The sequence below is a fragment of the Maylandia zebra genome, linkage group LG3 (assembly GCF_041146795.1).
Source record: "Maylandia zebra isolate NMK-2024a linkage group LG3, Mzebra_GT3a, whole genome shotgun sequence".
In the NCBI taxonomy this organism is placed as follows: Eukaryota; Metazoa; Chordata; class Actinopteri; order Cichliformes; family Cichlidae; genus Maylandia; species Maylandia zebra.
In genome coordinates this window covers 33,522,413-33,548,683 of record NC_135169.1, presented here as the reverse complement: position 1 = coordinate 33,548,683, position 26,271 = coordinate 33,522,413, and the positions used below count along the sequence as shown (strand labels likewise).

The 26,271-nt window shown below is 40.8% G+C and overlaps 1 protein-coding gene across 2 annotated transcripts; it reads left to right on the top strand.

The window, feature by feature from the left end:
* The first annotated feature begins 1,429 nt into the window (after window positions 1-1,429).
* Window positions 1,430-18,035, top strand: mmp14a (matrix metallopeptidase 14a (membrane-inserted)). 2 transcript variants are annotated; one of them, XM_004575264.4, is made up of 10 exons: window positions 1,430-1,863; window positions 11,160-11,308; window positions 11,520-11,642; window positions 11,822-12,129; window positions 12,277-12,438; window positions 13,500-13,639; window positions 14,145-14,283; window positions 14,414-14,564; window positions 15,911-16,026; window positions 16,197-18,035. In XM_004575264.4, the coding sequence occupies exons 1-10, from the start codon at window positions 1,780-1,782 to the stop codon at window positions 16,493-16,495; spliced, it is 1,671 nt and encodes a 556-aa protein (XP_004575321.3). In that variant the 5' UTR covers window positions 1,430-1,779; the 3' UTR covers window positions 16,496-18,035. The 2 variants fall into 2 exon arrangements, with proteins under 2 accessions (XP_004575321.3, XP_076737851.1); XM_076881736.1 differs by having other exon boundaries at window positions 14,145-14,287; window positions 14,418-14,564.
* Window positions 18,036-26,271: the final 8,236 nt, after the last annotated feature.

Genomic DNA, 26,271 nt, shown 5'->3' with positions numbered 1-26,271 from the left:
ATCTTTCAGTCGATGCCTGATAGTTGAACTGGAAACAGTGAAGTGAAGTTGGCTCCTTCTTCAGTACTTTTCACACGCTCTGGTTTTTGTCTTCTCCTCACCTGTATCTCATTTCTGCACAGGGATCCCAGCTGTGTCTGCGTGAGTTACTGAGAGTTTTCCTCTGATGGATTCATCTGTGGGCTTGTTCGCACTAGAGTCCTGGACCCACCAACTTACTTTCCTTCTATTGTCAGTCTTGTTATTTGCTTCACTGAAAATAAACACACTGTCTTTAATCCCTCAGAGTCCTGTTCTTTTTCTTCACTCCACTCAACTGACTCACTTCACTCTATTTTAACTTTTTAACTTTTAACTCTGCTGTTGCACGGCTGCAGTGATTTCCAATCTTCTCTAAAGCATAACAGTTTATGCGTAGAGCATAAGCTTGACAACTTCATTCACAGCACTGAGCTAGTTTAAAATTTTCTTGCATCAAGTTTGAAACATTGTTTTGCACACTTTCACCCAGAGCTGGAGATTTAATGAGGACACAGGGCCCCAAACAACATACAGGACACATGCATTCATCACGCTCAACAAAATCATAAACTGGCAATTTTGTTTTAAACAGTCTTTTTAAGTATTGTGAATTATGAGATCATACAACCACTGCTGTGAAACTAAAACCCCACAGCACACAAGCCCACTCTCAGTGAGTAGAAGCACAGCATTTTCTCCTCTTGTCTGGCACAGAGGAGCACAAAGAAAAAAGGAGGAGGTCCAATATTAAGACTTTTTTTTCTCTCTCCTCAAAATGTTTGGAAACTATGCAAGTTATGAGAGGGAGAAAAAAAAGTCTCAAGTGTTGCTCCCAGTCCTTCTAACTTATCTGAAGGAAATGTTGCCTGACTATCTTGCCTTCAGTCACACTCAGTAACAGTCTAAATGTAAAGGAGACCTTAAAATCATTGCATGTGTAGCCTTTTTTTGTTTTTTACCTGTTTTGAACTTGCAGGGACTTTTAGGTGGAAATCTTAATCAGCTAAATGTTAATGGGTGAGGCATGCGCATTTAAACACAACGTGAAACGTGGCCTAACTCTTCTCCTTAAACCCAGACCGTCATGCTGTCCTTGTGTTCACTCGGGACACTGACAGACATTTCTGCACATGTTAACTTCAGCCGGTGCCCAAATCTTCAGCTTCCAAATACAGAAATTAACATTTCTGCTTCATACTGATACTGAAAAAGCATCAGGAGTGCGACCTCAGTGTTTTCAGTTATGGAGCTTTTATTTTCGTAATCACTCCCTTAATTACAAATAAATAAATAAAAGTGTAGTAGTGTAGTAATTGAACTTCCTAGCGAAGCGTGACGTTTTTTTTTACTGGAGGAGGACCTTGAAGAAAATGAGCACCCCCCCCCCCCCCCCTCTTCCCTTCTCTGTTGCTCGCTCTCTCCACGTCCACACACGCCACAGGTAGTCCTGCTATAGGGGAAAGGGAGTCAGACTGCGAGGCTTTAGGTTGCAGCATCTCTCTTTCCCTTTTCAGCCTTTTGCTTTTTGTTGTTGTTTCGGCTCCGACTCTGCTGCGATCGTTTCTGTGCGTAAAAGTTGCTGACTGCCCTGAAAGTGTCCATGCGGATACGACAAAGTTTTTGTGCCACGTTTTACAACGCGGAGTAGCATCAGTCGATTTTGTTTTGGAGTTTTTTTTTTTTGTCCTCCCTAATCAGGACGGATTTGTGTAGAGTGAAAGCTTCCTGAAATCTCCGAGATAATCTCCAGATATCACAATGATACTCCGGGTCCTCGCCCTGGCCTGCGGTCTCTGCTGCTTCGGTCTTACCTCCGTCATCGCAGACGTACTAAAAGCCGAGGTAAGTGAATTGGAGGTGCATTTACTTTATGCAGTGCACATTTATAGAGGCTACACGTTCATTTCTGCATGTGCAATACGAGCTGCAGCGTGTCTGCATTTTCAGGTGTGTTTTCCTCCCACAGTACTCGTGAAACTCTGTCTGTGTTTGCTCACTTTTTTGAAGAGTTGAGGTTTCCATGTACTTAAAGCACGTATTACTAATAACTGTATAGTAATCTATTACCGTGACACTCCAATGACCTTTACTCCCTATAACTTTATAATTTTTAGTTGTTTTTTTTCCACTAAAAGCCGCCACAGTTCATGTTTATTTTCTCCTCTTCAAACAGCCTGACGTTTTTTTCCAAGAACTTCCCAACCTTTATTTTTCCATCCAGGGGGAAAGAAGCCATGAGTCAAAAGTTTTCAGCAGTAAGTGGCAGAGACCCAGCCGTGCAGTGGCTGTGTACAGTGTGGAAATCTCAGCTGAGCTGCTTTGTTCTGAGAAAAAAAAAAAGGGGGGGGGGGGGGGGGGGGGTACTGTGGTGGTACTAAGGGGGAGGGGGTTAATGGTTTTCATTTGCCTGCACAGGCAGCACAGATGGGAAGCTGGTGAGGCCGGACATGATGCACAGAGGTGTCAGCAGCCTGGAAATACTAAGGAAGAGTGCAGCTTTCTTCTGAAAAACTTATTCTGCCATCGGATCTCCAAAATAATTGAGTTCAAGCACCGTGGGTGGTTGTAGTCTCAGTCCATTTATGCACAACATACCTACTAAAAGTTCCAGTTTACCATAACATCATCGTTCAAAAGTACATTTATGTGACCATTTATGGTGCAATGTCCCGTGACATTCAGGCACGCTGCAGTCTACCATCCACTTCCTATAACGGACAGGATGCACCATTTAAAGATTTTAATGTGAAATTTGAGTCATCCCAATTGTGCAAAAGAAGTAATTTCAATTTACGAGAGTGTTTTGCAGCTCTGTGCGGAGACGAGAAGCACGAAGGAGGACCTTAGTCACTGACCACAAGTTGCTGGCGTGTGAGTCAAGTCAGACAAGGTGGATAACTCAAAGTCAGACAGTTTATAGGACGCCGCAGGCTGCTGTCCCGTGGCGAACACGGCGATGAATGTCTGTAAACAAAGTGAGAAAACACGGCTGTGTACTTCAGCGTCGCCTCTCACAGCTAGAAAACACCAACGTAGCGATGTATCAATAACCCTCAGTGCAAAAAGAAACACGATCGGGTGAATTGCGGCTGTCACGTCTGGCGATGGAGGCTGTGCACACAGTTTTACTGTCAGACACAACAGTCAGCCCTGATGGAGAAGAAGGATAAGTTTTAATTATAGGTTGAGGATTACATCACCTAAGATCTGTATATGAAACCTGTGATCAAACAGGAGACTCATCTGTGTGGAGAAAGTAGAATAAACTGCTGCTGGAAAGATATGAGATGCAAAAGACAAAATAACAAGTGTGGAAAAACCAGAGCAGCAAAGACAAAATAACAAGTGAGTGACATCAGTGTTTACTTGAAGTGGCTGAAGATCCTTTTTTTGGGGAGGGTGGGCGGAGTAACTCATACTGAGTTTACGGGAATTTTGTGGTTTATCAGTGTTGCTCAACTTGTTAACGTCGCTCTGACAAACTAATCCCAATTTATCCAAGCTGAGTGAAAAGAGAAGCCCGGCTAACAGAGAAGTAAGACTTCCCCCTATGCTCTGAAAATTAAATCACTTCTTCTGAAGTACCCAGTTTTCCTTCCACCATCTGTTTTCATTCTCCCCCTTTTTTCTGCCTTCTCTATGAATTCTTGACTTAAATAAAATGCTTAGTTAGACGCCGTGAGCAGAGGAAGTGGGCAGCAATGAAAACAACAGACTCTTAAACAGGATTCTTGACTTTAAAAAAAAAAATCTGGAGATTTCCTGTTGCCATCTGGAGACGCATGTCTTATGATCCTAGCAGCGGGCTTGTACAGATCTGGTCAAAACACATCTGGGTTCAATTCCCTTTATCTTGACTGGAGCCGCTGTTGATGTAGCATCAAAGGGAAGCCCTTGCTCGAGATCTGCTGCGTGCTGCTTTGACAGGCCGCAGCTGTCACCTAAGAGATGTCAAAATAATCAGCTGCACCAGGCCTAATGAGAAACTGATGGACTTCAAGAGAGAGCTGAGGGGCTATCTGTGCTGACCGGGCTAAGAATATGGACATCAAAGAGTTAACTGTGACACTAATGGAGGCTTCAATTTAAGCTATTTTTAACTTAAAATAGATGCAGTTTAAAACTGCACTCTTACTGGTTTTGGTCTCAGGTGTACAGCTGATTCAAGGCCAGATGTGCAGTACTATTTGACATATTAACGATTTTTAAACAGCCATTTTACGAATGCTTTGGAACAAAACCTTCATTTTTACATTAAATTAAGCTCCTGGTGCACAGTCTAGGTGCTGATGTTAATGCCAGAGGAGCTTTGGAGCTCTGCAGTTACTGAGTAAGCAGAGTGCCTGTGACTTTTACGCACTGTGAGTTGTTGTGGTTCCTAAATGCTTCCACTTTGCAATAATTCATTGATAATCAGCCTCTGTTGAATATCTTGGAGAGAAGAAGTTTCAAAAGCTGACTTGTTGCAAAGGTGGCGTCCCGTTACAACGCCACACTCGGACTCAGAACGATTCATTCTTCCACAGATTATTGCAAAAGCAGACTGTGTGGCTAGATGTTTGATTTAATACACCTGAATGTAAAGATTCAGAGGTGTCTCCCAATACTTTTGTCCACACAGTGCAAATATTAACTACAGTTGTAACAAAAATCCAATAAACAGTCTAATATGTTCCCTCTGAAAATAAGAAAGAGAACTTTAGTAGAACTGTGCTGTGGTGCAGAGTGTAGAGACAGTTCAGTAAATATTTCTATAAAGCTGTCGGGCATCAGTATAATAGTGTTTCACCATAACCAAAACCTCCGGTGAGTGCATTTTATGACCTGTTTGACCAGGAAGACACATGAAAGCAGACAAAACTTTGCACGGCGCTGGTGTGAGTGCTAACTGGGTCAGAGACGCCAAGAATTGAAGCAATGAGAGGTTCAGCCGCTCATGAGCAGAATTCTCAGTTTTTTCCGTTGGCACACGGCGAGAGGAACAACTGACTCAGTCCCTCAACTTTAAATTCAACCATACTCCTAACCTCTCACTCTCTGTGTCTGTGCCCACTCTCTGTCCTTAATGCTTTTACCTTTCCCTCTTTAATGTAAGTAACTCTGCACTTTAAATCATCTTCTGCTGCCCTCATTGCTCTGGTCAGTCTGTTTTCTTCGCTCATTCCTGCTGAGATTTTAAAGACAGGAAAAATTAGTCTTCATCAAAAAAAGTCAAAGAGGCAGCGTTTAGTGTTTTAGCAGCAGTGCAGTGGACAGAAGAGCGTGATTTAGCATCGTTTATAATATAAATATGTCCGTGAAACTCACACCATTGTCCTTCTTGTTATTGTTGTCTATTTTTTATTGCACAAATAGAAAAAAAAATCCCATATGATGCTTCTTCCTCTGAAGAGGAAGTGTCTTCATCGCTTTGTTTTTGACCTCAAGAACTATAAATTCTCCTGGAATTTTTTTCTTAACTCTAGTTCATGACATCTTGAGGAAGTTGTGGTTGGCTTTACGTATGTGTGCGCACCTCCAGTCTCATGAGAGTGCACCCACATGGCCTGTGATGGGCAACTCTACGTTCAGACATAATAGAGATCTTGTGTTGATAAGTGGAAAAGTTCCTGTTGTCAGTAATGGTATTTAAATTGAAGAATATAGGCCTAAAAGTAGAATGAGTAAGAGAATCTGTGATCACAGAAGCAAAACTTACCGCACCTTTGAGTTTCAGTGTGCCGCTGTGTCTGCGTGGCAGCATTTTGGCTCCATGTGGGGAAGACTTTACAAAGAAATGACAAAAAAAAAATCTGATTTTTGGCTTCAAAAAAGCGGGAAAATATAAAGATTTCTGACCAACAAAAAAAGCAGCAGTGGTGACCAGGCGATAGCCACAGTGCCAGTATTTGCAGTTTGAGCTCTGAAAGATAAGAGCATCCTGTCTTAGCACAGATGTTTCCAATGGAAAGGGAATGGGATGAGTTGCTGTGACAGCTCAGGCATTGCAAAGGATATCACATAGGTCCATCTCTGTGTGCTGCATCCCAGAAAAATAACCTTGCATGCTTTTGGGTACAAAACTGTGAGACTTTTCTAAAGATTGTGAAAAGAAGCCCGATGAATAGTCTCCTTTGATAAGATGACGCCAAGATAACTCCGTCCTCACAATCAGGGTTTTTTTCTGCTTTAAAATGGGCGTCTGGAAGCCCGATTGATCTGCAGAAAGTCCAGGCAATGAGTCTGTAATACCTTGGTTCACAGAAGTCTGGACATTTTTCTGGTACTTCTGGCCTTTCGATGAACAAAAGTGTATTTTATGACGTGAGGAAATGAAGCCTGATTTTAACAATGATCAAAGAAAAAACTTCTTTAGTTGGTGCCAAAACTGTTTATACGGAAATGTGCATATAAAGAACAGGGAGTTTAAGGTGCTGGGATACGGGGCTGCATGAGTGCAAAAGGTGACTGCCAGGCTCCACAAGCTTGGCAGAAAAAGAATATTCCAGCAGGATAACGATCAAAAACACACTCCCAACAGCACTCGAGAGTTTTTGAAGAAGAAAAAGCAGCTATGAGCTTTAAAAGTATGTTTCCTCAATTTCAGGGACTTGCTTCGAGCTTAATACGTTGCCATCTAATTTACAGTGAAGGGTAAAACTGCTGCTGAGCATTTTAATTCTATCTTTAATCTGCAGATTGTTGGAATTACAGGATATCATTGAGAGAACATCTGCCAAAGCCAATGATCCAGATTCAAACTTAAACGTTGCAGTTTGTTCTTTCTGCGTTTTTCTTCAACTCTTCTGTGACCAGACGCCACCAATGCCCCAGCAAACATTTCAGTGCTGAATAACCAAGTCATAATCTAGTAATGGTTGAAAAATAGTTCACCTGGACACTTGGAATATAGAAAATAGGAAAAGTTTTCTTTTAAAAAATTAAGAATAATGAGTCAAACTGATACCTTCACTTTTTTGGGCCTAGACTTACTGAGCTAATTGTACCATTAAATCATTTCAGATAAACAAACTCCTAAGCGCCTTAAACGTGTTCTTGATTTTATTTACTTGCCTGTGTACTAACCCCATTATTTCTAGTTGTTTAAAGACAACGACAAATGCATTTAATTCCTACTTTGCCATCATTTGATCTGCATTTTTCTCTTTTTAAGAAACAGTCTGACCCGTTGATCTGTTGTACTGAGAAACAACATCAACATCCATCTGTCTACGGTTCAGTATTTGGCTTCTTATCACAACCATATTTGTTGGGATACTTTGTCCTCTCTCTTTAATGGAGAAAAAAAATAGTGAAAAATGTCACGTCAGTTCTGCCAGACCCCAAAGTGAAATGTTTTCCTCATCAGTCTAAGCCCAGCAGATATGTAAATGACACAGAAGAAGAGCAAAAACACCATGGGAGCTGGAAGAACTGCATTTTAGGCAACTGAATCAATCTATGATTAATTATCGATAAAGCGACAGAGTGGAGCTACATCGTGCAGCTTTGCCAACTTTTCCACTACGTTGCATCAGTTGTGTTTCTGTGCATTATATGTTCAGACCACACGTCACTACACGGGCTCAAAGGTGTGTTTACCAACCACCAGCAGCAGTACTTTGACCACACATGGCTGTGTAGCCAGGTAATTGGCTACCCACAGGTCAACAATACCAGCCATGTACAAATCTTAATAAATAGAAGCTTTGATGGTGGCTGTAAGGGAGTTCCACAGAGGCGAGGTACATGCTGGGATACCTGGCGCTCCGACCGGAGGTGGTGGCGGTGTGTGGAGTAGTTTGGGACTAGAGGAGAGAAGTGGAGGTCCTCACAGTGTGGGAGAGACTTTCATGCAGTGGAGCAGAGAGTGTTTTTATAGAAGCAGACGCTTCACCGCACTGGAGCCACAGGGCACACTAGTCGTATTTAGTGGAGAGGCAGAGAAAGTAAATTTGGTTGGTTAGTGTTAGAGAGTCAGAGGATAAAATACATTTACTAGATGTTTAAATAATCCGACTGAATATGCAAAGATAGGGAGAAGGGGGATAAGTCGTCGCTCTGCGGGTTAACATAAGTGAACCTTGTTCTCTGGCCTCTCTGCCTACCACATGACTAACAGTAGCTGTGTGTGCACAGGCTGTGGATGGCCCAGTTGTTGCCCAGTTGCTCCTTTTCCATCCATGGTTTGCCCTTCACTTGCTGGAGGCAGGCTTGAAGAGAAAACCAGGACATATGGTGGAACAAGAGAGATATCTGAGGTTTAGATGACGCTAACGAAAGAATTTGGGGTAATTCCACTGGCTTAATTTGTGGTGGGGATAAAAATTTGTTTTAACTCTGTGTGTGCACATACATAATTGGAAACACACACTTGAAGATGCATTTAGCTTCAACAAGGGAGTCAGGAGATGATGAGTTAGCTACAACTCCAGTATCTGATAGTCAAATGTAAAGCTACAGCCTTTTTAAAATGTCACGAAACTGACTTAAGAACCCTTTATCAACACCAGCTGTGATGTTTGCTGTCATCACAGTATTAACAGAACATAGTGATAAAACAACATCCGCCAAGTATAGTGACAACTTTAAACTGCTTATCCAGATTTTTTTTAGCTAGCTATTTCAACCGTTTATCCTTGTTAGCGATTTTGTTTTCTATTGTCATATTTTTAGCTTGCAATTGCAATTTATTTTTAGTTAAAATTCATTTTTTATTCATAAGGTCAAGTATGTTTATTAGCATTTTTATTTATTTAACCATACAGTTTTAAATGCGCCAGGGTACTTGAGAGCAGTTTTAGCACTTTCTGTATTGGCTAACAATTTAGCTATTTGTTTAGCTAGCTGTTTCAACCATTTGTTAGACATTTTGACCTTTATATGTTGACTCAAATTATGCATATTAGGCTGTCTATTTATAGCCAAACATGGTTAAAACCTTGACCTCATTTCCCTGATCAAAATAGTTTGTGGTCCATGATGGCATAGACTAAAATGTGGACAGACGGATGTTGACGCTGTTTCCGTGTCATGCAGAGATTTTAGAAAGCAAGAAGCACAGATTACTGCCATAAAAGGATTAATACATCTATCTTTTGTGGCACAAACCTACTCATAAAAACAAACACACCCACTGTCTACCATATCGTGTGTGTTATACATGGCTGTGAACCTTTAGCTCACCTGGTTGAGCAGGCAACCTATGTACCATGTTAATTTATTAACATTCATTTACATCTAAATTCAAGGCAGCGTTCAAGAAGTACCTTAAACCAGTGTAAAGGTTGCTCAGCTCAGCTTTTTATTTAGTTTAGCTTCTATCTACAAATGGGTAAACAACTACTTACTGTCAGCTACTACCTATTAGCTCTTTGATTTTTTTATCTCCTCGCAAGTAGGAGTGCCATCGAAGGTGTCATCTGACTTTTCTCCCCTTTCCCCCATTGTCAAACTTCTCCATTACAGTGGCCCAGTTTTTGACCACCAGCAGTGGAAAGAAAAGACCGACCTTTAGTGTGTAAAGATAAACAGTGGTGGTTTCGGTTGGCAAGAGCACAGATAGGCAGACAGCGAGGAGGACAATAGACACAGACAGTGGCAAAGGGATCTTAAAGTTAAAGCTTTGAGGAGCCCAAATGTTCCTGAAGGTGTTTTTTTTCCAGCCTCATGACAGCTGTATTTGGCAGCGATCGTCTAGACAGAGTTATGGGTCATTGTGACAAAGATGACATCAGTGTTTTATTTGGCTTTCAATTCCTCTCTCATGCCTCCTTATGACCCCACAACAAAGTTTCCCGTTACAAGTCCAGCAGAAATCAAGGGGACATTTGAGGGTTTGATGTTAGCTTTGAAGAAACCATAAACTGGGTAATGTCACAGTCACATGAAGAAAAGACAATAAATTTAGCATGCTGAGTTACCTCAGCGTGTGTTGGCTGCTGAAGAGGGAGGTTAAGCAAGACAGCATGGCACACAAAAACCCACTCATACACCCACACACACCCATTATCTGCCATATAATGTGTGATGTACAGCTGAACTAAGAGAAGCAGGTCCAAACAAGCTCTGAAAATTGACTTGAAGTAGACAAACACCCACAGGCTCATACGGGAGGCCAGTCCCTTCTTTTCTGTTGACTAAGATGTTTTTTGATGTTTTCAGGTGGTTTTACTGTTGTTTTTGGCCCGTCTGATTAACTCAGAGAGAAAGTAAAACAGATTTCAACAGCAATTATATGCCCAATAGAAAATAAAAGTCTCCTATAGCAACAATATTATTTTAGCAAATAAATAAAAATTTTTTACAAGCTTGAAGTTTTCCTTTTTGTGAGCATGCCTATTCGAGCACACTCCTCACTTACTCTACACTCACGCATCAGTAGATTTCTAAGGTTTACGCGTAGTGGGAGTGTGACTTTTCTTCATAGATGAAAATACTGCAGTAATAAAGGATGTTTTGGTGTTTCTAAAGCAGCGTGCCCACAAACTTTCTTACATTATAGAAATATGTTAATCCATCTTATTGTCTGTTTTACAATTTGTGTTTTCTTTATGTTTCAGTTACTTATTTCATCAAAAAATTTGAAAAACATGCATTTGTGTGACTCAAAAATCACAAAGTAAATTACCAATCAAGGTCTCTGTCACTTAGGCCAAAAAACTAGCAGTCGCCAACCCCCACAGCAACACGTGGTCACGAGGGAAACGTGTTTTCCCTCCGTAGTTCGGGAATAGTTGCTAGATGTCGCTGGGTGTGACTGCCACATTTGCTGAGTTGTCTGCAAACACTTGCCAACTACTTGCCAACCAGTACCAGTATTTTACCACTGAAAAGATACAACTTTTATTGTCTTTGTTTCCAGTTTACACTTTTTACAGTTGTCTGCCAATTAATATCTTCCATGCAAACTATGGGCAACTTCCATAACTGACATGTCTCATTTGTACCTAAACGTTACGTGTTTCTTGATGACAAAATTACACCACTTTGAATGAAAATGCTCATGTTAATAGTACTGAATTTCTAAAACTAAATACATACAAGACAGTTCTTCTTTTCAGTAAAGCATCAGTGTTTAGCTTAGTCCAGCTAGTCAGAAAATGATTTGTGCATTAAAGGTCTTATTCAACATTTATTTCTCTCTGTCTCTCCATCAGGCTTGGCTGCAGCAGTATGGCTACCTGCCTCCAGGTGATGTGAGAGCCCAGGCCATCCGCTCACCAGACACCATCAGTAAAGCGATATCCGCCATGCAGAGTTTTTACGGACTGACCGTCACTGGCTCCATAGACACCAACACAATAGAGTGAGTCCTGGTTTACATTAAAGATAACAGCTTGGCCTCAGATTATTACAGGTGAATAGCGGACTGTCACATTCTTTATACACTTTTGGATAGAAGCGGCTGTGTGAGAAGCTAAAACTGCCATTATTAAAGACTTAATAACCACAAGTTCTTCAGAGGAGTCCACATACTTTCTGGATTAAAACTGAAAGTGTTACCTTTGTGTTTCCAGGGCGATGAAACGGCCGCGATGTGGCGTTCCTGACAAGTTTGGACCAGTGCTGAAGAGCAACCTGAGGAGAAAGAGATATGCTGTGCAGGGTCTGAAGTGGGACAAGTCTGAGGTGACCTTCAGGTCAGAATTCACCACACTATTCAGTGATTTGGTTTTACTTTACAACTTGCATATAGAATCTGATTTATTCTGGAAATATGAAGTGTACTGGGTTCTAGCTCAAGAAAACACAGTGACTAATGCTAATCACAAATTGTTATTATTGATGTAAGCTGATTCATTTCTCTTTGCTTCTCCAGCATAGAGAACTATACCCCTAAAGTGGGCCAACGCGCCACGTTCGACGCCATTCGAAAGGCCTTCAAGGTGTGGGAGAGCGCCATCCCGCTCACCTTCAGAGAGATCCCCTTCAGTCAGATCAGAGGCTCACCTGATAAGTACGCAGACATCATGCTCTCCTTTGCAGAGGGATTCCACGGCGACAGCACACCGTTTGACGGCGAGGGCGGTTTCCTAGCTCACGCTTACTTCCCCGGTCCAGCCATTGGTGGGGACACGCACTTTGACCTTGCTGAACCTTGGACCACTGGGACAGTCGATCAGGGAGGTAAGAGAAAGAAGAGAAGTGGGTGAAAGGTTGAGAAGAAGAGGACAAGACAAACTTTGTGTATTGCAGATTGTTTGAAATCATGAAAACGATAGTTTCAGGACTTTGAACAGAGCTTTCGGCAACATTCTGATCTTCTCTTTGAAGGTAACGATGTTTTCCTGGTCGCTGTCCACGAGCTTGGTCACGCTCTGGGTCTAGAGCACTCCAACGACCCCGCTGCCATCATGGCCCCCTTCTATCAATGGTTTGACACCGAAAACTTCCAGCTCCCTGATGATGACCGCAGAGGAATCCAGGCAATTTATGGTGCGTTGGTTTAGTAGAAGAAGCAGGCATTTATTTATTAATGAACCAACTTTTTTGGTGACACTAATACTTTATGAGACTCCCCTCTTTGAGGCTACTGGGTCACTTTTTTACAAAGAAACCCCATTGGTCCCATGGCCTATAAGTAAAAAGTAAACAGTTATCTTGACATCACTTGTCTGTTTTGTAAACTGGAGTTTTTAAAATCTGCTTTTAGAGGCAAAAGGTACCATATTTATATGTAAAGTTAGAGTTCTTCTTAATTAGCTAATGCTAGCAAGCTTAATCCATAAACTACCCTTTATGGACAAATAATTGGGCCGCCTACACGTTGCACCTACGGGAGCTGCTGAACCATGGAAAAATCATGCCATGAAGCTCCCAGTGCACAGTTGGTGTGCTGATGTTAATGCCAGAGGAGCCCTGAACTCTGCACTTATGGAGTCTGCAGGGTGTTTTTCACTGAGCCCGTTCTGTGACTTCATGTGGTCTTCCACTTTATGGATTCATTGCTGTGATTCATGAAACTTCCACTTTGCAATAAAACCACTTACAGCTGATGGTGGAATATCTAGGAGTGAAGAAACTTCACAAACGAACTTGTTGTAAAAGTAGCATCCTGCTACAGCACCATTCTCAAATTCATTGAGCTTTTTAGAAAAACCCATTCATTTATAAAAATTTGTAAAGTAGACTATATGGCTGTTTGTATACACCTGTGCCGATGGGACTGGCAACACCTGAACTCAAAGATTACGAGACTGCGTGGCTCTCCCCCTGAATTATCTACACAATACGACGCTAACAAGTAAAACCTAACAATTAAAACAATGTCCTTGAAAAAATATGTCTAAATAACAAAACCTTCTTTCACTGTGTCAGCATTGTTCTTTTTTTAGTTAAATTTAAGACGACTATTGAGTAAGTGCAATAAATCATCATTTTAAATACTGCAATATGTAGCAAAGCAAAAAGAAGTTCTAAGCATAATTAAAAATAGATTTAATTTTTTTTTGCGGTCCTGCAAATTAAGCATGTTTCACTTCTCTCTCTGATCATAGGATCAAAGTCTGGGGCTCCTCCTCCTCCTCCTCGTCCCACTAAACCCTCCAATCCCGACAAGCCAGACCATGGCCCTGACGTCTGTGATGGACACTTTGACACCATCGCTGTCCTCAGAGGGGAAAAGTTTGTATTTAAGGTACAAAAGACGGTTTCTTTGAGTTGGGAGAGTGCTGTGTTTTCAATAACATAACCCAGCAGATAAAAATGCACAATCAGGGCTAACTCTGAAAAATCAACGTTTTAATCGATGTTAGAAATATTGGGAATCTTGACTACAGCTTGTAGAGGAATCGGAATTAGAATATTTTATTTATCCCTAAGGTTACAAAATGTAATAATAGTAACTATGTAAACTAAATGAAATAATACACTACATCACAAAGTTACACAATATAAGAAATAGCTCTTATATATACAAATAGCTCAATTATAATATCCAGAATATTACGGAGATTAAATATATTTGATTGAAAGTTTACTTTAAACTGTAAATCTTTGTTATTTTCTCTGTAGAAGATGTGCAAAAGGGCATAACTACATTTCTTATGTCATTCAGTGGTACATTTGGGTAATCTCAGAAGTTTTAATTATTAATGATTTGGTTGTTTAATGGGTCGATCGGTTCCCGTGTATCTTTTCAGGACAAGTGGTTTTGGCGTCTGCGCAACCACAAGGTGCTGCCTGGCTACCCGATGCTCATAAGCCACTTCTGGAAAGGCCTACCATCAAACATCAATGCCGCTTACGAGAGAGATGATGGAAAATTTGTCTTCTTCAAGGGTAGGTTCCATATGGGATCAGTGAAGAATCAGATTTATGATGACTGCATCGCTGCAGCTGTTGCATGTGTTCTACACTCTAATCTGACCGAAATGGTCTGTTTTCAATCTTTGTTCTTTTTAACTTCCAGGTAGCAGATACTGGGTTTTCAGTGAGTCCACCATGGACAAGGACTCTCCAAAGAGCCTGAGGGAACTGGGAGCTGGTGTGCCCGAAGATAAGATCGACGCCGCTCTCTTCTACACGCCAACAGGACAGACGTACTTCTTCAAAGACTCTCAGTGAGTTTTCCTTTTTATTCCCCATTTGTTTTATTTTGTTTCCTAAATGAGAAGAAACCTTTCTCACAATATATGCAACCTTATCTGTTAAGGTATTTGTAACTTTTTATATCATACCAAACCTCTTTTCAAATCTGCATGTAATGTTAGGTGTTAGATTGATTTAAAAAATCGTTTTATACTTTTAATTCTTGTTATATCCTCATGAAATGGGTTTTACTGTGAAGCCCCATAAAACAGTATTTGTACACTTAAAAAAATGATTTGCTTTCATAAACATGAATCACTTTAAGTAAAATCCAACAGAAATATGTCAAATCAAAGTTTTATTTATTAAAATAATCAATCATTAAGGAAAATATACCTTAATGTATAGCTATCAAGGAAGTGTAATTTAACCAGCTTCAGTAAAATTTAACGTTTTACCTTGTGCTTTTGTAACACACTTACATGTATTCCAGTTAAAGGATCTATGTTGAACATGTAACATGTTTCAAACATGTAAGTTAAAGGATTGTGGGCATAAACACTTTGCGAGCTCATCTGTGAACTTGTTAAAAATAAGCACTGCTACTCTCATGCTGTCTAACATACACACAGTTGCAGATGGGCATGAGAATTGATTTTTACCCCAGCAGTAACAGTAGGTTTTGTTTTTTAATAACAACATAGAGGAAATATGTGAGGGCTGACTTGCATCAAAGCTTCGAGACATCTTAAAAGATCAAATTCCAGACCTAACATTGGTTTTATGATAGAATACAAACAGTTTGCTAATTAAAGGGGGGGAAAAGTCACCATGAAGCGTCTCAGTAATGTGTTGGGCCGCTGACGTCTGTGTGAACAGCAAAGCGTTGACCTCTGAGTCCCTGAACTCTGCTGCAGGGATGGAGCACAGTCCTCTCTAAAGATACTCCCTGTGTTTGATGGTGAGCACTGTTTTTATATGCCAGTCCAAAATCTTCCACACATGTTTAACTGGGTCGAGATGCTTAAAAGGCGTTAACATATGATTCACAGCACTGTCATATTTTCGCTCAAACCAGTGAGTGATCATTCATGCCTCGTGGACGGGGCTTTTGAAATCCTGGAAGAACCACACATGTTTCGTCATTGCCTCGAGGGCTCAAGTTTTTCCTTTAATTGGCCACCAATCTGCACGTCTTGAGGCCATATTTTTTTTAAAAATCCCACTTGTAAAGAGATGGAGCAACCCTTTAAAGCCCGATGTAGGACTACTGCCTATAATATGATTTCGAGTTTGAGTCCTCTGCTCTGCCTCTGTTGCTCGAGGTGCCCACCCGAGGCCGTTTATTTCTTGTCTTTAATGTTTCCGTCATTTGCAGATATTACCGTTTCAACGAGAAGACTCGCAGAGTGGACAAAGATTACCCGAAGCCCATCAGCAAGTGGACCGGTGCACCAGATAACGTCAAAGCAACCATCATGAGTGAAGATGGATGTAAGGGTTTTTTAATTTGCTGCTTTCTTTTTGAGATCTCAGATGCACTGGTTAGATTTCTGAAACAACAATAGTCTCAGAATTAGTTTAAGAATGAAAATTATTAGATTGCAGCTCCATTGTTGACACTTAAAGAATTTCTGTGACCATTTCGGACCCTGTTTCCACAGCTTACACCTATTTCTACAAAGCCAACAAGTACTGGAAGTTTAACAACCAGTACTTGAAGGTGGAGTCCGGCTACCCCAAGTCCGTGCTCAAAGACTGGATGGGCTGCGAGAACGAGGACCCCAAGAAGGGTCGCAAAGAGTCGGATTCGGAGAGCTGGGCCAATCCCCTGGCCGTGGTGATCCCCGTCCTCCTTCTGGTGCTGGTTGTGATCACCCTGGGAGCGCTTTTGTTCTTCAGGAAGTACGGCACGCCCCGACGCCTCCTCTACTGCAAGAGATCCCTGCTGGACAAGGTGTAGACAGAGCAGCAGGTAGCTGACAGACTGCCGCAGAGGGACAGAAAGAGACGGAGCGAGGGCCGAGCGAGGATGGAAATCGAGAGGAAGAAGAAGAAGAGAGAAACTGGAGAAAAACCTGAAGAAATGAGAGACAGGAGGGGGACATTTTTTAAAGTTTTTTTGGGTGGTTTGTAAGTGCCATAAAAAGGGGAAAACAAAACAATAAAGGCCCTTGAAACTGAAATCAGGAAAATGTATATTTGTATGTTAACTATTTACGTGTACTGTTGTGTGTTGAGAGATTAAGAAAATACCCGCAGTCTCACACAGAGGAGGGAGATATACAAAGACTCATCCTCATCAGCAGCTTAACCTCCCACCTCTCCCCTCTGTCCCCCATCTCATCCCATCCTTACCCTTAACTGGACGACTCCACCTGAACTGCTGTCTGACTCACTTATAATTCTGAAAACTGTGTTTCTGTTTGACTTTTACCAAGAAATTTGTCTCTGGTAACAGTGTTGGGACTTTGAGGGGGGAGATTTAAAGTTTCAACATGACATTTTCCTCTTAAATCAGTGTTTCGTTTTTTCTTTTCTTTTTTAACCAATAACAAGGCTACAAGGGAACTATGACCTCAGTACATAATAGTGATTTAAAGCATCCACAGCACTGAGAATAAATCCAAGATTTCAATATTTTCTAACACAAATGACACAAAGTACTAATTCTGTTTTGCAACGTTTACAATAACTGAGCTTTTTTAAATCTAAAATTGGTGTTTATGGGGGTGAATGTTCCTATTTGTTAATGAAAGGTACTTGATGCAGTCGATACTCCCTGTAACTGTATGTAGTGGCTCTCTATGTAAAAGCACATTTCTTGTGCACAGTGTTAGCTTTGATTGATGCAGGCTTAAACATGCACACACGTGGGTTTGTAATTCAGGCTTCACACCGAGTCTAAAAACCGAAACATGAACACGAAGGATTTTGTCTTACACTCAAACTTGCAAACCAAACTCAGTGCAAGCAGTCAGATGGTAAAGATTATGTTTTTAAATGTGATGCTTTATCTCTTTTTTTTTTTTTTTGAAGTACAGTAATGTTAAATACGAGCAGAGCTACAACATGGTGCAATTTTTAATTATGATTGTTTTCATGGAAATTCTTGTTATTATAAGTATGATTATTGTTATTATTGTTCTCTTGGAAAAGTTTGAATACTTTTGGTTTTCTTTGTTTTTGCGCATTGTCATTTGGAGTCCTGCTGGACAGAGGCATAACGTGACAATGATGGAAATGAATCCCAGTTTACATCCAGTGTGAGAAGAATTAGTTCAGATCAGGGGGGTGAATGTGAGATATGGGATATTTTTTTATTGTAATACCCAAAATAACCCAGATGTTGGCACAAGCAACTCTATTTATTAATGCGAATGGTGCTTGATTTTTTTTTTTTTTACACCAGTCAAATCTAAAGATAAATTGATTTAATTCATAACAATGATAATGGTAATTATATTTATAATGATGATTTTATCAATAAAATTGAACAAATACTTTTTTTCCTGCCTGTTCACGTTTATATTTCATCGGATCGAGTGGAATTAAACTCTTTTCTACATTTCCCCATTCTGCACGCCACACTTATACACAGTCTTAATAGTGATACCGGAAAAACGAAAGTTTACAGTAAATGCCAAGTGTGTAGCTACTAGCCATTCGAGTAAAAGGTAAATGTAACCCAGAGGACACTTTTGTAGGTAAAGTAGGGTCAAAAACTGAAGCACTGAGTGGATCTGAAGACATCTGAGCTGTGAAGTTAGTCAGAGATGTGATTTAGTAGCAGAAACGGTCAAAATATAAATAAAGGAAGTTAATGACAAAAAATGATCTGTTGCATTAAAGAGATGAAATTGTTATCAAACAGTACGGTTAAACTAATAAGCTCAGCAGATGCTAGTTTACAGTTTAAGTATCTGGTGAAAATTATGAATGAAAAGATGTAAATGATCAGCGTCAGAGGTTGAAATTTCAGGCCTACAGTGCAGTTAAACAAGAGACATTGTTGGCTTGTCACACCAGATGAATGAGATCTGCTTCATTTAGTGGTAGCTGAATGTGATCACTGATGGTAAGTCCACATCTGAGCATCACCAGGTGGGCTTGGTGAAGTCAGGTGTGTCAAACATATGACCACAGTGCTAGAAAATGCTTCACCCACAGTATAATCAAGCCCACGGGAAGGCTTTGGAAAACGTGAAAATACTGAATATTTAACTGACAAAGAGACGCATGACCTGCCATAATATACCAAAGTAAACTAAATAAACTCTTAAATGACAGAAAATGGAACCTTGTGTTTTTTATTGTTTTTTACTGAATAACATTTATTTATTTTACTATTGGTTGGTTAAAAAAAAAGGGCATTACTCAAAGCGTAAGCCCAATGCGACACTCTCAGTAACATATTACTGATATTGCGATTCTTTTTCTAAAAACATGGCATTGATTAAATTCATAGTTACATTTTACACTGAATGAAAGGGGACCACTCTGTTTTTATAGGTTATAAGACAATAGTTAAGATCGAACTGAACTCTATTTGGCCCCCTTTGCAAAGGGAGTTTGACATCCTGTCCATCTGGACCGGCTTTAGAGGTACGTCAGTAAACAAGGTTTGACAACAGCAATCAAAATGTGTGCCAGCTGATGCCATATTATTTCACTGCCATGTCTCCTACTAAATTTGTCTTTCTTATAGACAAAACTGGTTGTTTGGGAGGGTTACATCATTCCTGCTGCCTTCAGTTTCAACTTCTGCTGTCTCCAGATCAACATCTGTGGTTTTCTCCTCCTTTTTTTCCATTCAGGAGGGTTTTTTGTGTTTCGTTTCATTATATGCTCTTGTGTGGGACAAAAACAGTCATCAGAACTGAACTGAGGTGATTATGCTCTTACTGCGGTGTTTCTGTGTTTTCATGCACAGCCTTAGAGAAAGTGAAAAAAGCTGTCTGATTTCCGTTGTGCACAACCATCTAAAATCTGTTGTAAGTATCCATATAAGCTCTAGCCGTGAGCACCTCGACCTACAGTAAGTGTTCTCTGCAACCTTCAGAAGCAGAGAAAACAGCGCAGTGCTGGGCCTTCAGAGGAGAAAGGGTTAATAAGCAGAGCGGCACGAAAACAAAGATGGGGAAAAAAGAGAAAAGACAGAGAGAGATATGTGTCAAAGGTCATGTGTCACGTTTGAATTGATAAAGGGCTTTCACCAGGTTTGAGCCTGCTGCAGGAGAGCCTGGTGCAGCTGCTGGAGGGCTGCAGAGGAGCCGTCTGGATACAGTTACACCGCTGGTTGATTTGGACCCGAAGTCGGCAGTCATGTGTCGAGGAACGAGCTGGAAAAAATGATGGAACGGTCACATTTTTCAGAGAAACGCTTTCCAGCCGAGCATCTGGTATTCTTGAAACATCGGCTGCAGCCTGCACATGCGTGTGTGTGGATGCTGCACCTCTTTGTGTGTGTGTGTGTGTGTGTGTGTGTTCACATTTAAAGGTAACGTTTCTCTTAAAACATGCCATTAAACACGCAAATAAAAACAGTTTTACAGAAAGAAAAACAAGAAAAAGAAGCGAGTAAGTCAGCTGAGAAGAGGGAAGGGATGGCCAGAAATTATCTCATAGGTTTGGGGATATGATTCCCTCTGCAAGTTCCTCTCCAAAAACTTTTTTTTTTGCAAGCAGCCTCCTCCCCGTCCCTTAATTCCTCTTATTTCCTCACCCGCTGCAAAATTTTTCTTTTTATGAGGCTGCAGACTCGAACCACCCCTCCTCTTCTTACCACAAGTATCTCTGGTCTGTTTTTGCTCTTTCTTCCTCCCCCCCTTACCCTTTTTTTCCTCTCTGGTTTAACCCTTCACATCCACACAACAGCAAATGGTAAATAACAATAATGATGGATTAACCACAAACTTAAGGAGAATATTTAAGCGACTCTGACCTCGCCTGTTTTACTTTTAGTTTTCAGCACTTCTATCTGCGGCCCTGTTTGTGCATTTTGTTCTTTATGAATGCAGATTTTGTTCAGGCCTTATCTATTTTAGATTGTAATTTGATAACTAGCTTAATGTTGTTTTTAAGGAAAACAAAAGACAGTAAAAAGAGCAATATAGTCCATGTAATGCACCACTTCCTTGTTAAGGCGAGCTATCGTTGGCTTCTTAAAGCTGCATTTCTTCTGTTTTGGGGTCATTGTTTTCTGGAGAAAGAAGCTGTCATCACAACACTGACAAATCACTGCATGTTGTAAACTTGTTAGGGAAAAAACAATGTTTATTTACACAGCCAGCATTTATGCAGCAACACTCTGGGCTCAGGTTTCATGCAAACTCGTGATTATAAACCTCAGTTTTGCACGCCAGCATATCAGGAGGGGAAATTTGGGTCTTTAATCTGTTAAATGTTCTGTAAACAAAACTCTAAACAAAAAGAGCATAATGAAAGAGGTGGGGGTAAAGTTTGATAGACAGCAATGCACATTCAGCAGGGACGTTACAGAGTAGCGGCCCACCGTGAAGTACATTTCTGCATAAATGTGGTACCTACAGTCGCGGTAAAAGGAAAGTATACCCTCTTTAAAATGCTATATCAGCACAAACACCTCATACCAACTGTCAGCGCAGTGGTAGAGGCATGATGGAGCCATGGGACCTGGCCACCTTGCAGTCACTGAGTCAACCACAAACTTCTCTGTTTGCAAAGAGTCGAACATGAGGCCATATTTGCCCAAACTGGGTCAGTGATCACAGGAATCCCAAGCACAGGCATATTAACAAGAGAATGGCTGAAAAAAGAAAGAATGAAAGTGTCGCGATGGCCCGATTAAAGTTCAAACCGCAGCTTGATTGAAATCCTGAGGTGGGAGTTTAAGAGAGCTCTGCATAAATGACTGCAAATTTCAATGAACAGAAGCAACACTGTAAACTGTAACTGGATCAAAATTCTTCCACTGTGATGTGAGAGACACAAAAACGTATTTAAGTCATCGCTGTTATTGGTGGATCTACAAGCAACTGAATCATGAGGTGTGTGTAGTTTGTCACACACTGGTTCTCTGTTTCTACTCTTCTCAAATTCATTAACTAACCTGTTGTCATGCAAAGGTTGTGTGTTACTGAATGAGACCCTCTGCTTCACTTTCAGGAGTAAACCTGACAGAAGTAACCTGACTAACCCCTCAGTTTCCACTTTTTTTCTCTGCACATCTGCTCGACCTTTTGCCTCCTCCTCTGGCTAAACTCTCTGTCACCTGCTCTTTCCATTTGTCTCAGTGGACTTCTCTCCCGCACTCTGTCGACTTATCCAGCTGCTGCTCTGTTCGAACAGTGAAGGATTTGTAGATGCTGTGTGGGAATGCTTCCTGTTCCAGCAGACAAAACATTAGGCTTCAGTTACCCGTGCACTTATCCTAAAGTTTCTAATGTGTCTTATACAGATGCAATAACAGAAGCAAGTTAACTTCGGGAAAGCAGCTGCATTTTGATTTTTCATTTATCTTGCTATAAAACACAAAAGCTCTGTCTGTCTGTTTGTTTCTTTGTCCGCAAACTCCTCCTACACGATTAAGAGTTGAGCTGCTAAAAGTGGCACACAGGTACCTCCTAGGCCCCTCAAGGTCCTTATCTATATCAGACATTATGAGTTCATCATGTTGTTTAGCAACTACCTACCAGTGGGCTAAAATTACCTCTTTTTTCCTTTTTGCTTTCATGCAACTACAACGTCTCATGAATGCATTCTGTGATTTTAACTTCATGGCAGTCTCAGTTTTGTCTGCAAAAGCCAAATTACACATTACAAAAGACAATGTTAGCGAGTTGCCGAGCAACCACCCAGCTGAGGGCTAAAATGACTCTTTGTTTGCATTTTTGCACCTATAACAGTGTACGACAGCACTGCGTCGTTTTCAGTCAACAAGCATTTAAGTCAACATGCATCATAGCGGTCAACACCACAAACAGGTCAAACAATACTGTAGCATGGGAACAAAGTTCCTTTAATTGGATTGTTCATTTTTTTATATATATATATATACTTGTTGGCATGGTTAAAAAATAAAACCAAGTTATTACATAGAAAATCTAGGACGTTACTGGCGTGTGCTGAGCAAGTAATGATCTTCAAAAAATTGTCTTAAAAGGTTGAATAGCCAACTATTTAAACCCCATTAAAGTCAAGAGATATTTGACTGGTTATGGGTTATAAAAAAGTCAATTGTGTTGTGTTGGGGGGGGTGGGGGGGGGTAGATCTGAAGAATAAATGGTAACCTTTAATTTATTATGATTAGTAGATTGGAGGGGCCCAAACACAGGACACAAGTGGCAGAGGTCATGAACAAATGTAAGCTTTAATGGTTGAAACCCAAGTCTACGGAGATAAAACAAACCTTAAAGTAAACCAAAGGCCAAAATGAAGTCAAAAACATAGGGGAGGGGGGAAATCCAAGGTATGGAGACAAAGCAAGAACAAAGACTAACTAAACTGGAAGGACCGACCAAATGAAAGAAAAATATGAGAATGGAAATTTGCGCAGAAGATTGAACACAGGTGAAAACAGTTAGCAACGAGCAACAAAAATCAGGCAATCAGGATGGACAGACAGGAAGCAAAACTGACCCAGGACACCAAAGAAAACAGCCCTTCAAAGTAAGACAGGGAAAAACCAAAGGAGGCGCAGATATAACACATGATAAAGAAAACAAAGGGTTGATCCATAGACAGACTGAGACAGAAATTATGACTATGGTTACTGACCCTAACACCAAAACATCAGTAAACACATAGAGCAAAGCCCATCACAAAAACAACCATAAAGTAAACAGAGACTGGGTAATAAAACAAGGACTCACTGTAGAATAATCAGGAAATTAAAAGCAGAAATCCAAAACTTCAAACACTACAGCAGAAAATCTCACCAGCAGTTCACAATTAAACCTATTAAATAAGAATTCACAACAGTGAAACAAGGCCACATTTTGTGTAGCAGACATTTTTCTGGTTTTTCCTCCTGTTAGTCTCGTCAGAGCTCCTTTGAATTATTGTGGGGATCTAAAACTCCAGGTTAAGAACCACTGCATACTGCAAGTAGTTATGTGGCTTCAGTTACTTTAAAGAGTGTCAGATTAACAGTGTCTTCTCCCTGTGCTCCTTTTAAATGATACTGCATATGTCCTGTGCAGTTCTAGGGAAACTGTGGTGGTGCTCCCAGACAGCTCTATATTTTAGCCTGGGAATCAGTTGTGTTTTTGAGGTGATGCCATCTTGATGGGCAGACACTCAGAGGACACAGTTGTGTTTAATGTATGAGAAAGATGTTGCTGGTAAGTTGCAGGGATTGAAAATGCAATAAAGGAAACAAACTGTGACAAGCAGCACATTCTTTCACTCTGTTCCCTTTGTTTTGTGAACCAGTTTGGATGTCTGTTTGGAGCTGCTGCAGAATTGACTGCCAAGCATCTGCTCAAAGTTGTGTCCGGTCACAGAGAAGGATGCACATGAAACCTCTGGCAGCCATGTTGGCTTCCATTCTTCTTTCTCCTCCCTTTTCTCTCTGTCTCTGTCTGTCAGCCATTTTAATGCTGAGCTCATACAGTGTGGCTGGGCGGGGCAAGACCAACCATCGGGCTCAGCACTCCTTCTCCATGCCAGGCAGGAAGTGGCCAGGACAGCTGCTTGCAATTCAACCTGGGACTTTGTTTGGGTGACCTACATTATGACTTCTACTCTAAAACTTCAGTACCACTTCTTTGTCTCTCCTTTTTCTCGTTCTGCTGGTTTTCAGTGGTGGACAGAAACTCGCTCACTCAAACCATATCTGTGCCCAGCCAAAGAAAAGCAGATAAACTGATCGGAATTTAAAATTTGCAATCAAAGCTTTCCTCCATATCCCAAATGTGCTCTACTGGACTGAGGTCTGGTGACTGTGCAGGTCATTTGAATACAGTGAACTCATTGTCATGTTCAAGAAGCCAGTTTGAGGGTTATGACATGGTGTGTCATGTCAAAGTTGTTATGTTATGTCTCATGAATGCATTCTGTGATTTTAACTTCATGACAGTCTCAGTTTTGTCTGCAAAAGCCAAATTACACATTACAAAAAACAATGTTAGCGTGTTGCCGAGCAACCACCCAGCTGAGGGCTAAAATGACTCTTTGTTTGCATTTTTGCACCTATAACAGTGTACGACAGCACTGCGTCGTTTTCAGTCAACATGCATCATAGCGGTCAACACCACAAACAGGTCAAACAATACTGTAGCATGGGAACAAACTTCCTTTAATTGGATTGTTCATTTTTTTATGTATACTTGTTGGCATAGTTAAAAAATAAAACCATGTTATTACACAGAAAATCTAGGACGTTACTGGCGTGTGCTGAGCAAGTAATGATCTTCACAGAATTGTCTTAAAAGGTTGAATAGCCAACTATTTAAACCCCATTAAAGTCAAGAGGTGTTTGACTGGTTATGGGTTATAAAAAGGTCAATTGTTTGAAGCATCCATCAGAAAATGGGTCCATTGTGGTCATAAAGGGATGGACATGGTCAGCAACAATACTCAGGCAGGCGGTGGTGTCTAAACAATGGTCAGTTGGTATTGGGAGGCCCAAAGTGTGCCAAGAAAATATCTCCAACCCTACAACACCAGCAGTCTGAACTGTTGATATAAGGCAGGGTGGAGCTTTTCATTCCATTTGTCTGTTTGTCTGTTGTTCAGTTTTGATGAGTCTGTTTAAACTGTAGCCTCCGTTTCCTGTTCGTGGCTGAAGCAGTGTGGTTCTGCTGCTGTAGCCCTGCTTCTTCAAGGTTCAACATGCTGTGCATTCAGAGATGCTCTTCTGCGTACCTTGGTTTGTAACAAGTGTTTATTTGAGTAACTTTTCCTTCCTGTAAGCTCAAAGCACGCTGGTCATTCTCCTTCGGCGTTGACGACTTTCACCTGCGGCTCCCTGGATGTTTTGTCTCTGTAAAGAGATGGTTGTGTGTGAACCAACAATCATACACTTTCAAAGTCACAAATCAATTTTCTTCCTCATTTCGATGTTCAGTTTGAACTTCAGCAGGTGGTCAAAGGGACCATTTTTTTCTATATAGGTGTCTGAATTTTTTTAATCACTTATATCAGGAACATTTTAATAATTAATTATAGAATCGGGATCTATTATTTGGATTAAAGGTTTGAAAAATGTTTTTCACACCTTATTTCACTTGTGCTCTACCAGGTAACAATATTAGAAAGCCTTGCATCCTTTTCTCTTAGTAAACCTGGCTGTATTTCTACAAAGCCACAACTCAAAAACAGAATGAATGTAGTCACTTTGGCAAGAACAAGCGAGTATTCTGTTGATAATTTTACTATTTCTTTCCCTCTTTGATTCCAGATGAGTTTTGTTTTTACACTGACATGCTGTCATTTATTTTAAGTACATGTCCTGATTTAATGTTTCACTCCTCCAGCTTCAGCCCAACCTCAGCTTTGTCACCAACAATTCCCATAAAGCGCTGAAGATTATTTATGCCGATGCTTCTGTAGCATGAAGGACAAACAAGTTATACCACGGAAGCCGCGTGGTTAACTGTCCAACTAGCAGCAAACAAGGATAATTGCAGCCTGTGGGGCCAGCTCTCTGTCGTGTACATTCAGGATACTCAGACTGTGTAATTTTGACAAACATGCTACTAAAACGGCCCCACACCCCCACTTCACCCAGGTCAGGAAGCGGTCTCTGGGACAAA